This window comes from Saccostrea cucullata, unplaced genomic scaffold, assembly GCF_032062105.1.
Source record: "Saccostrea cucullata isolate Sc308-1 unplaced genomic scaffold, CSIRO_AGI_Scuc_v1 ctg6347, whole genome shotgun sequence".
NCBI classification, from domain to species: Eukaryota; Metazoa; Mollusca; class Bivalvia; order Ostreida; family Ostreidae; genus Saccostrea; species Saccostrea cuccullata.
Genome location: NW_026927619.1, coordinates 19,808 through 32,047, shown reverse-complemented (window position 1 = coordinate 32,047; position 12,240 = coordinate 19,808). Strand labels below are relative to the sequence as shown.

Here is a 12,240-nt window from a genome sequence, read left to right as displayed (position 1 = left end):
CTTGATTTACACAAAATGGAGCGAAGTCTCACTATACCTGACTTTTTCAATGACAGGAAAAAGTAACGTTAATAAACTTTTCTTTTCGATGGAAAAACTATCCAAAAGCTTCGATTGAATCAAAATTACATTATTGTTGTCTTTCGTCTGCTTTATATTAGTCTGATTGGTCTAGAATGTTTAAGATACAGACAAATTTATCATAATAATACATTTCAAAAGCAAAATTAAATTTTCAAAAATGCAGTTCACACAATCTAACAGCATCGCAAAGAGTGCCAGGTTAGAAGTAAAATTTGGAATAGCTCCAGTAACGGTTTGATTGGTTGATAGAATTCGATATAGGATGTTGTTAGATGTTTGTGCAGGAGTGTACGAGTGGAATAATGATATGGAGATAACGAACAGTATTCAATCTCAAAGTCCATTAAACAATAACCAAAATAAAAGCAGAGCAAACACGGACATCTGAAACATCAGAGTGGGATCAGGTGCCATGGAGGAGTGAACATCCCCACCGACCGGTCACAACCACCGTGTGCTTTTGTCACAATCAAGGAATTACGGAGAAAAAAGTTGTCGTTAATTCAGTGTATAAATAATGGACTTACAATTGGTATGAAAAACGTCAGTCAGCTCTCGACTCAATTATAAATTGTATTTACTGACAAGGTCATTGTATCGACCATATAGAACTTAGGAAATGATGAATTTAAACGAGACTGCTGATATTCTCGTTTCATTAACTTGTTTTTCAATTTGGCTTTTCATACTTAGAAGGCTCTGATTATTTTGCTCGATTTTTAGAATTACCAACAGTGATCAAATACTAATTTGTTAATAAGCAGTTTCTCTTCCCTTTCTCTCTTTTCTTTTCTTTCCCCTCAATCAGCAATTATGAGACTTATCCTTATTGTAATGTATATGATGTTATAAATAATTGCTGATTTGTACTTGCACTTGTGAAATAAATAAATTAAAAAAAAACTTGTTTTTCAATAATTTACCTCATTTCAGAAATTGTTCATACGTAGAGCATGCTCTTGCGTATCGAACCAACTGATATATATTTATACCCAGTATGCAGGTGAAGAAGGTATATTGTTGCTTAAGGAAGGGAGGTTGCAATAAAAAAGTAAAAGTCATCACGTTTATCATAAAGCTTGGTTGTTAGATTACCATTGGCGTCTTTTTCAAGTAAAATATCCAAATATAAAACAGAAGTGTCGCACTATGTAATATCTTTTATCTGAAGCTCACCAGGATAGGCCCTATATTGTATCTACGTAGGAATGAAATTACGACAATGTGAATTGACAATAAGTCTTCGATATATATAAATGTCGAGTTTGAGGCCACAGCAAGTGTTTTCTCCTTTTCACGCATAAGAGTCTGCTCAAATTCTGCTTCATATTAATATCAAAATAGGTCCACTAATAACAGAGCGCAATTTGTACCCATGGTACCCAATGTATTTTGATTTATCTATACTAGAAAACAGGTCTATATCTGTGGATATGGAATGCAAATCATAGGCTTTTTAAACCTTCATTTATACTAAAAATGTAGCTAATACAACCTGTTTTGTTCTACAATATGTATACAAAGGAATTGGTGTGGTTACTCTAAACAATTCCCTTAATTATCAGAGGGTCCGGTTTTGTAATCCAATATATTTCAACTTTAATACAACACATTGTATTTTTTCCTGCAAATACTAATCGACTATTGTTTTCAAACTTTTTAATTACAAAAGAATAATTTTGCTTTGTTATTATGCTTTTATCATCCTACAAATATAAATCTGTAGGACACTTTATTACTGATGATGAAAATAGAGCTAGTAATGAGGACATTAAATCACAAATTTAAAAGGGTCAAATTTAGGAAACCCTGATCTTACTACATATTTTTTTGAATATAACGAATTCTGTGAAGTATTATCCCATTGGTTGAAAAGAACTTTGAAGCTTTGTTCGAGTGGATTTAATGTATTCGTATTAAACGAATGAGGGGGAAATATGAAAATCATCTATCCTTCTTATCACTTGGGGACCCGGGTTAGAAAAGGTCCTCAGTACCGGCTTGCTAGTCGTAAAAGGCGACTAAATGGGGCGGTCCTTCGGATGAGACTCTATAAACCGAGGCCCCGTGTCACAGCAGGTATGGCACGATAAAGATCCCTCCCTGCTCAAAGGTCCTGAGTGCCGAGCATAGGCCTAAATTTGCAGCCCTTCAGCGGCAATGGTGACGTCTCCGTGAAATATTCTGGTGAGGGACGTTAAACAACAGTATACAATCAATCAATCTATCCTTCTGTATTTATTAATTCAGAACTGAATGAAAATAGTTTACTTATAGCTACCTAGGTATTTAAAGCTATCCAAAGTAACTAATATTACCTACTTTCTGTTTTAGTTGCATTTTGTGGCCAAATGCGGGAACGGCACAACATGGTGAGCATGAATCTCTTTATACAGTCACACTGATGATGAATATGACAAAAATTTGACCAAAATTTGGTTACTTCGTACATAATCAATTTTGCATGGAAACTTATGAAAAATTGCCGATTCAGGAAGTAATCATTTTTTTATCAAAATTTTGTCGTATTCATCATAAGAGTAACCGTATCAAAAATTATGGTATTCACCATGTTGCGCCGTTTTGTCTTTAGGCCGCAAAATGCAGAAAATGTATAAAGTGGGTAAAAATAGTTACTTTGGGTAACTTTAAATACAAACTTGGTGTCACGTGACCTGCGAGATTTAGCGAGAAACCACACTTCCGGGTACAAACAAAATAATGGCTCTTTCGATATTGTATTGGGCAAATTATGTTGAAGGGCTATCTAAGATTAAAAGAAAAAGTGAGGCTGCAGTCGAGTCGGGGCGTGTGTTAAAGTTTGTTTTAGATGAACTGCGGGTCATTTCGGCTAATGTCCAAGCGTCAATGAGAGACACTTCTTACAGAGTGCAGGTAAGCATCTCCGATGTATTCTTTCTCCCGTTTTCAGATCGGTGCACATTCTGTTGATTTAGCTATAAAGCTTGATTTAAAGATATGTCTTTATTAAGTTATTCAGAAAATCATTATTTAGCTATTTTTCTCTTTTTTTTTAATTCAATAATTGTTATTTTCAACAAGAACAACAAGAACTGAAGAAGTCGGTTAAAGAGCTTACCATAGCTCATGTTATTTCTGTTGTACTGTATATATATGCCGACTATAAATAAAAGTTACTTAACTTGACTTGAAGAAGTGTGTGAGCTAATGCTCACTAGTAATACCCCGCTCTGATGTGAATATACTCTATCATATTATTACACACGTTCATTTACAGGCAGATGCACAAATAAGTAGGAAGTTGACACCAGAATCATACAAAACACAATAAGATATCAACATCCTTACTTAGGATTAAAAATATCCAAAGACCTTAAATGGAAAGAGCATATAAATATCATCTCAAATAAAGCCAGTGCCACCTTAGGCCTCCTAAGAAGGAATTTACAGCATGTATGGGAATGTAGGAAAAATGGCATACACTGCACTCATAAGATCTATATTGGAGTATGGAGCTATCATCTGGGACTCATACACTACACAGAAAATATCTTAATTAGAATGTATGCAAAGAAGGGGTGCAAGATTCATGATGAAAGAATACAAATTAAGAGAAGATAGTACAATGTCCAAGATGCTCAAAGAACTTGACCTTCCCTTATTACAAACTCGACACCACCAACAAAGGCTGATCTTTTTTTTACAAACTGGTTGAGGGGCAGATACCAGCTATAACACCTGATCAATTCATTAAAAACCACAAAAAAAAAAAAAAAACATCAGACCTAAAGTTTATGGTACGGAAAGATGCACAGATAAACAGGAAGTTGACCTCGGATTTGAACAAAAATGAATCCCACCATATGGCATGCCTCAGCAAAGTATGTGGTAAAATTTCAAGCATCTGTGGTTAGTAGTTGCTGAGGAAACTGAGACCAGAAAATTGTTTTGAACAGACACACTGACGGACAGACAGCTACGTGTACTAGACAGACAGACACACAACAGTAAAACAGTATTATAATACCCCCCTCTCCTTTGCATCTTAGTGTAGCAATAGTATTCAACCTTGAACTCTTCCAAAAACAATGCGTGTGAACATTGCAAATTTCTTGTCCTTCAGAGACTTTAAACGCAAAATTCTTTAAACTTTGGGACTATTAATTATATAAAGCAAGTAATTTGTGACCTCATAGTTCTTGAATGAATTGTAAACAGGTCAATTATGATCAACAAGATAATTCATTGAAACTTATTTTTAGATTTTTTTGGAATCTGAAGACAGTGGCCTTATGAAGTCATCAACATGTGAATGCCCCATGGGGCAATATAAATGTCATCATGTGGCAGCAGCACTTTTATTTGGGTAAAAAGACTTCATTTTCCAGGATTATTTTCATAAAATTAAAGCGCATTACAGTAATTTTTATTTACTGACATAGAATTCATAAATACTCGTGGTTTCATATATCATATTTTTTTTATTTTCTTCGTTGTAAATTTAAATTAAAAACATCAGGTGGTCAAGTGCAAGGCAACTATGTTTTTGAGTACAAAATGTATATTTACATTTTTTTTAATTGCAGATACAAGAGGGCAAGCAAAACTGATATTAAGTGTAGTTGGTTGAAACACCCGAAGTCAGCACCACCCAAAACAACAAAAACAATGGAGGAATTGTACCCCCCTAAGCAGCCTGGATATCGGTAATTTTTTTTTACTAGTGCAAACTACAGTGCATGCAAAAACTTATATAACAAAGAATAGTGTAGATTGATGTTGCTTTTATAAATGCATATGCAGAGCTTTGAAACGTGATGTGAATGCAGAGGACAGATTGTTCTTATTTGATCAACTGGGCCAGTTAGGCAGATTTACAGGTTTTCTTTGAATTGGCAGAAGTTGTGTTATATATTCAGTTGTGAAATATTCTGAATAATTTTTTTTTGTTGCAGCTATAATTAAACTGGTTATTTTCCAATTTATTCTGGTTATATTTACATGTTGTTTTTCATGATTTTGTGTTTATAATTTTATGGATATTCTTCCCTTGTTGTATCAGAAGTTTTCCTGCAAAAATTAAAAAGAGTTTATTTTGAGATGAAATGTCATTTGAAAAGAAATGTTTACATTCCTAGGATCAGACAAAGCTGGATGATATAACAATGTAACAGAATGTGACAATCACTTTAAAGACAATTTTTTAATGTATGTAGTAGACAGTTGACTGGAAACGTTTTACAAAAAGCATAAGAAAACAAACTGATACTAGTGATAGTGTACTTTCTTTTACAAAATAATAAACATATTTTTATTATATTTAGCAATGCATTGGATTTTGTCAAAGGAACCAGAAGTTCAGAAATTTCCTGTTTCTCTTGTCCAAGATCTTCTGATGAGTGAAGAATATCTTACTGCTGAATGTAAATCAGCTTACTTAAGGTAATGATTATTGAAGAGATATAATATTAATGAAGAGTCTTCAGTATTAAAAAAAATATCAAATTACTCCTCTGTGAAATGTGATAAAAGAATCAAAGACAAATCATTTACAATAAACTTGATTTGATTTTTCAGAAGTAAACTTGTTGTGTCACAAGAGACTGTTATACAAACTGCCTGGCTTACAATTGGTCAACGTGAAAATGCGATATGGCAAGCTGTCCGCAAGATGCGCTTTACAGCTTCCAACTTTGGGCAAATCATTGGGGCAATTCGTCGAAACAGGTAAAAAAAAGGCCAATGTTTGTTCAGTGTTGTTTGTATTGCATACACTACTAATGTCAGCAATCTTACATGGTGTTTATAATTTTAACCTCCATTGATTTTTTAACAGACTGACTGCATCTCTCAAGAAGAAATTGTTGAGCTCTTACAATCTTGAAAAAAGAGCATCAATCCAGTGGGGATTAACCCATGAAAGAACTGCCATTGAAGAATACAGCAAGATTGGGGAAGTTACCGTTCTGGAGACAGGTAAATTAAGGGTAATTGACTCTCACATTAAAAGCTTAATTAAATACTAGTAAGCTTGTCTGATTAAAACTTGCCTGTTGTTGATGAAAACTACTATATAAGCAGAAATAGTGGGGACATAATTTTTGCATTATTAGCAAGGGTGCTGAGATTGCTAATATTGAATGTCACTAAAAATTAATTGTGTTTTATTTGTGATACATGTAGCTTCTTTAGTGAGCATTTCAAAACACTAAAATTACTTTATGCCAAAAAAAAATAAAATTCCATTTTTTAAGGAGAAATTACTTCATATTTGCATCTCACTGAAATGTCCACGTAAACAGTATTTCTATTTAATATTCTCTAAATTCATTGGACCAAGCAATTTTTGATTTTGTTTTTAAAACCGCAGAAAAGGTGGACATCTTAAAAATATTCAATTTACAGAACTATACATTCAAAACTTTCACAACCTAGGTTTATAAATTTGACAAATTCATGGTATGGTGCTGATTTTCTTTATGAACGAAGAAGCCCAGGTAATTAAGTTACATATTTCCTTTCAAATTTATTTAGCTTTTCCTTTTTCAGGAATTTGGCTGCATGAATCTGGAACTCTTGGGGCCTCCCCAGATGGTTTCATTCAAGGTGAATCTAAATGCAAACCTCATCTCCAAGTGAAGGGACAGGTTACAAGAACACCAGATATTATTGAGGTGAAGTGCCCATTCTCTGCAAAGTCTATGACAGTTAGTGATGCTTGTGCGAACATTAAGGATTTTTATCTTGGTAAGTAAATGTTTGTAAATATATATACATTTGTATCACCCAATATTAACTGACAGGTGTTTCATCTCTCCTGCACAGTTTTTTTTTTTGTGTGTGTTCATATTAAGTGTTAAGCTCTTTACAAGTAATATAATACATATTTTAATCATTTTTTCTTCACAAGGAAAAAATTCTCTGTTCTGACATTTTTTCATGTACATTTCAGTAAGCGACTCAGATGGTGGATTGCACCTCAGAACCAACCATGATTACTGGAATCAGGTCCAAGGACAACTATATTTGACTGGCACTCAGTGCTGTGATTTTGTAGTGTGGACTCCATTAGATTTACAAGTTGTCAGGATAATGAAGGATCCAGCATGGGAGATAAACATTAATAACATGATTGAATTTTACTTTGATGCATTTTTACCATCATTATGAAAAAAGAAAATTACAAACACAATGTCAGTCTTACAAGTTATCTTTTAATTTTTTTCATAAATGAGTTTATTACAGATGACAAGCAAATATTCAGATTTGTACCGTTTACTGTATATATAGCAAAATCAAATTTTGTGAAAGTCATTGTTGTTTTCAAGGATATCAACAACTTCATCATCAATAAAATGTTGAAATTTCAGACTATAATACCATGTTTGTTCTGCAAAATTTCAATTACAAAGTAAAATCTAATAAAAAAAAATATCTTTCTCAACCAACAAAATAATAATTTTACAATGATTATCAGTAAGATAATATTTTAATTTAGGATACAGTCAAACCTTATTACCTTGAACTTGATGGGACTGAGAAAAAAAAATTGAGATAAAATACTTAAAGAATGCATGGTTTTAGAAACACCAAAGTTCAACTATATAAATACTACCTTTGTATTTATATCGTATGTCTAATCTAATAGCCATAGAACATTTAGAAACTCATAATATACTAGGTGAATATCAAGGCCTCTTAGGATTTAACATGAAGTCTGTCTAAAGTTAATTCTATGTTTAACGTCACCCGTGCGCCTAGGTTTCGGAGAAATTGGCACTTTGAAAAAACAAACAAGTCCACATCTTTATGTCACCTGAGTCACTCAGGTGACCTAGCTATTGTTATCTGTTTTATCTGTCGTCCTGCGTTAACATTTGAACATTTTCAACTTCTCTAAAACGCTCAACCAATTTTAGCATAGAGCATCTATGGTTGAAGGGGAACAAAAATTGTGAATTTCATGGTCCTTGCACCCCCCCCCCCCTTTTGGGTCTGAGGGATGGGGCCAAAACCACTAAAATTAATTTAATGCAAACTTTAAACATTTTCTTCTTTACTCCTGGACATCAAGCAGTCAAACTGTTGGCATGATTGTAATAAACATTGACTCTTCTATCAAATTAGTGAATTTCATAGCCTTAGCACCTAAAAACTACATTATACAGAATTGGACAATATTTAGACCCTCTTTGAGGTATATTTGAGCTGAGTCTAATCAATCTCTCATTTAAAGATACAGGTTTACTGAATTGATTATTTAACAAAAAGCCTGTACATGATAACAAATATTTACAGTATTTTAATTCATGTAGATGTGTGAAGACCTGTTTGTTTGAAATTTTGTTGAATTTTTTCCACCTGTCCTTGTAGGTTTTGAAGTTTGTAGGTGACGTTAAACTTGGAATTAATCATCAAAGCTAGAATTCAATGGATGCTTATTCAATTTCATACTTGTCAGCTATTTCCTTTAAAAGGGGGGCCTGCAAGTTAACAAGAACAACACAAACCTGAAATATTTTAGTTGACAAGTGTCGGTATTGGGAGGGAATATGATCAATTATATCGTAATTCTTGATCCTTTCATTCGCACGTTCAACATGTATTCTGCTCCTTCCAATCTTGTAGCATAGCTCTGCCTCCTCTTTAGTGAAATGACATTTATTTGATAAAAATGGTGGTATGTTAAGAGTTACACCTGCTGGAAGTTTGTCGAATACATTAAACCCCTTGTCTGCTAGAATCATGTCACCAGGCTGAAGCATATTCAGAACATTACAATGGTCAACTATAGCTGCATCTGAAGTTGATCCCGGGTAGAGGTCAGAGCAGTAAACTAAAGCACCATTTGGGGCTACACAAGTAACTGCCTTCACTGTGTGGCGACTCTTGTAATTACTAAAAGACAGTGACTGACTGTTAAGGTCTGATGGAACATCTTGGGTGACCTCTGTTGCATCCATTGCTATGCGTGCACCTGAAAAATCTTCAAACGATCTGGGCATCGATCCTTGACATTTTACCTGACTGGGAATGCCAACTGCTTTCATTACTCCTTTAAACAATGTTTCATGAAGAGCACATACATACGTATTAACGATGTTAGAAATTGTTGCTCTGCTCGTGCCAAAACGATCTGCAAGATCAAGATCTCTACAGTTTAGTCTTAATTTCATCAGAGTCACAAGGAGCTGGTCAGCGACGCTAAAGCCTTTAACACTCCATCCCGCATAGTATGTAAAAGGACCCATTCTTTCCATAAGCTTAGCTAATATGTTGAACACCTCAGCAGGGAATGATGTATAAAGCAGCATCTGTAAGGATAAAATACTTATTTTTCAATTTAATCAAAAAGGTACATGTATTAGTTGAGCTTTCAAAGAAGAGTTTAGCTCACTTAACCAACACACAGGGATTATTCCATTCATGGTGTTTTCTAGAGATTATTATGCAGTTAAAGTATATCATTGAGGGAGTTAGCAAGATTCCATTTCCCCAAGGCCAGGACTATTTCCAAAGGCACAGTTTTATTACACTAACTGTTTTATTATACAGATACAAAAATAAAAAAAAAGTTAGATTACGAATGACGGGGAATTAGTTTCCGGACTAACGAACGGGGATAAGTCCATTAATATATTAGACTGATACAAAAGTAATATCTAGGGGATTACGGATAACTTGGTAATTAGCTTCTGACTCAGGGATTAACTCATTTGACTAATGCATGGGAATTAGTCCATTCACAGAGATTCACATTTTACTGCCTAACTACTGTAATCAGAAGAAGTATAATAATAACATCCAACAATCTACTTTTCTAATTTCTTTTAATTTTCATACATTCCAGAAAATATATTTTTAAAATTAAGCAATCATTTGAAGATTTTCTGTGACAAAAAAAAAATACCAGCTACCTAATGAACAAAAATTTTCATACAAGTTGGGAGGTGCAAACAAACAAGATTATTTTATTGTGAAATTATTTTATTTCAAAAAGAAAGTAAATTTTTAAATGGTTGTCAAAGTTTTTGCCAGACATGCATTTGACTGACAATTTGAATGTCCCTTTATTGTGTAAAAATGTCTGATTATTTGTTTTGATAAATTTTCTACTGTTGTTTCAGTAATAAAACAGTTATGGTATAGGGTGGAAAATAGCAAAATGGTTTCCTTCTGCAGAAAACTATTTAGTACTCCCTTGGGGAACCATAAATTTGCTTTTACCAATTCCATAGCAGTATACTGTTACTAGTAAACAGATGAGAAAACAATGAAAACTTAATTTTACAAGGGTTAATGTCTTAATTGTCCAGACTCGTAAAATTGCTGATGACAGTCCATATACATACCTTTTCTGGATCACTGATGATATTCCCTATCGACATGACCGGTTTTCTCAACTTTAGAAGTTCTAATTCTTTCCGGAGCTCCTGGATTTCTTTATCCTTCTCCTCTGTTAAAAGAAATTACATGCTTTTCTTCAAATGTACACTTCAAATTTATATAATTATAGATTTTAAATATTAAATAAACACATTTATTATTTTTGGTTATTGACTGTCAACAGATATATATTGTCAGACTGATATATTGCCCAGGGAAGATGAGGAGAAACCTCAAATTTTTGGGGGTACAACAAAAAGATGTACATATTAATATGTATATCAAGAAATATAATAAAAAAAGATGTACAAGCTTCCTAATTGCTACAGTCTACATTTATTAAAAAAAAATTCTACTAACAATGACATTTCATCCAAAATTCTATAGACCTGAAAAATAAAAAATAAAAAGTGGAAGATGAGAACCTGAATTGGCCTCAGAGTTGAAAACTGTTGATAAGCCATCCCCAGGCTCAGGCAACACATAGCTGTGATCATGGACACACAAATCTGGGTGTACACTGGATTCGTCACTAGTCGTTGGTGAAGTTACTGTGGTATCTACAGTTCTTTGCCGCTTTCGTCTAAAATTTGACAAAGTGTAAATCTCTACAACTGATCACTTTCAAATTTATTCATTAAATGACAAAGTATCATTACATTAAACTGCTTCTCAAATCTCAACCTAGTATGACTTGAGTATCTATTATAATTATTATAAATTCATTGCAATTAATATTTTAACAGTATACTCAAAGCATGAGTTTCATATAATGTACTGAATTATACATTTTAGGTTTACCTTTTGGGGGTATCTATTTCTGGGAAGTATCCAACGTTCTTACTGTAGGAAAAAATTGTGGGCCCCAGCTCCTTTTTCCCGTCCTGGAAGTGACAGCTACAAATTCTGTCGTTTGTACAGTACTCTCGATCAGCCCGGCTAGAAATAGAAAAACACTGAATGTTTATCAAACGGTCTCAACTTAAATTTAGGAACTCTTCATGACAGTCTGTAATCTGACTAATCATGAAAACGTTGATTCGAGGTGACGTAAGTTATCCTCGTATTTGACTTAAAATAATCAATAACCACAACAGTACTCACAACTGTACTGCACTTACCGACATCTTTCGATCCATTTTTTTCTTTCTTTTTCATCTAGTGGAAATCGAAACAAGGAGCAATCTTGTTTACTGCCAGTACGGTGGGTACAACCAAACGCAAAACAATACACCATGATGACTCATGTACCCGGAAGTCACAAAACGAAAGTGAAAGCGAACGAGACTTACAGACCCTATTGTCTACCCCTAGCATAACAAAGACTTTTTTTCAAAATGGTGATCAATTGGTAACGTGTTGTGACATGTCAAAAAGACAGAAAAAAGGGCCCTTTAGTTGCTGGACCTTAACTGAAATATGGATCAATTTTAGAATGAGACAAATTTTTACATCTAAATTGTCCTGCAAGAATTGAATGCTTTTCGAAAAAAAAACCCTTTTAAGAAATGAATTGATACCAAAGAAAAAATAATTCCCAATTTATTGCATCTTTTGAAGCTAGACATCATACAAATATACTGACACGCAAAAGAAACGCAACAAGCAGTAATCTACAAATGTTTGATTTTTTTATATTATGATGTTAAAAGCGAAGAAAGTGAGGCTAAAATCACTTTTCAGAACATCAGAGATTTGATAAAAATGTTAAAGGTTTATTTTTTTTTACTATACTAAGTCACATATGACTGTTAAAGCACCCCCTCCCAGCCACTCACGTAAATTATG

General features: G+C 33.6%; 2 protein-coding genes across 3 annotated transcripts; one reads left to right on the top strand and one right to left on the bottom strand.

Annotated features, from left to right (window-relative positions):
• The first annotated feature begins 2,798 nt into the window (after positions 1–2,798).
• Positions 2,799–7,443, top strand: LOC134274994 (uncharacterized). Of its 2 annotated transcripts, none has more exons than XM_062757238.1 (9): positions 2,799–2,979; positions 4,329–4,432; positions 4,653–4,772; positions 4,870–4,946; positions 5,391–5,508; positions 5,644–5,793; positions 5,903–6,042; positions 6,616–6,813; positions 7,019–7,443. In XM_062757238.1, exons 1-9 carry the CDS (start codon positions 2,806–2,808, stop codon positions 7,234–7,236), a joined length of 1,299 nt encoding a protein of 432 aa, XP_062613222.1. In that variant the 5' UTR covers positions 2,799–2,805; the 3' UTR covers positions 7,237–7,443. The 2 variants fall into 2 exon arrangements, with proteins under 2 accessions (XP_062613222.1, XP_062613223.1); XM_062757239.1 differs by lacking the exon at positions 2,799–2,979 and adding an exon at positions 3,573–3,947.
• A 172-nt stretch (positions 7,444–7,615) lies between these two features.
• LOC134274993 (uncharacterized) lies at positions 7,616–11,749 on the bottom strand. Its single transcript, XM_062757237.1, has 5 exons — positions 11,574–11,749; positions 11,254–11,391; positions 10,878–11,035; positions 10,419–10,522; positions 7,616–9,380 (listed from the first exon to the last, which is right to left on the bottom strand). Exons 1-5 carry the CDS (start codon positions 11,687–11,689, stop codon positions 8,505–8,507), a joined length of 1,392 nt encoding a protein of 463 aa, XP_062613221.1. The 5' UTR covers positions 11,690–11,749; the 3' UTR covers positions 7,616–8,504.
• Between the last annotated feature and the right edge of the window lie 491 nt (positions 11,750–12,240).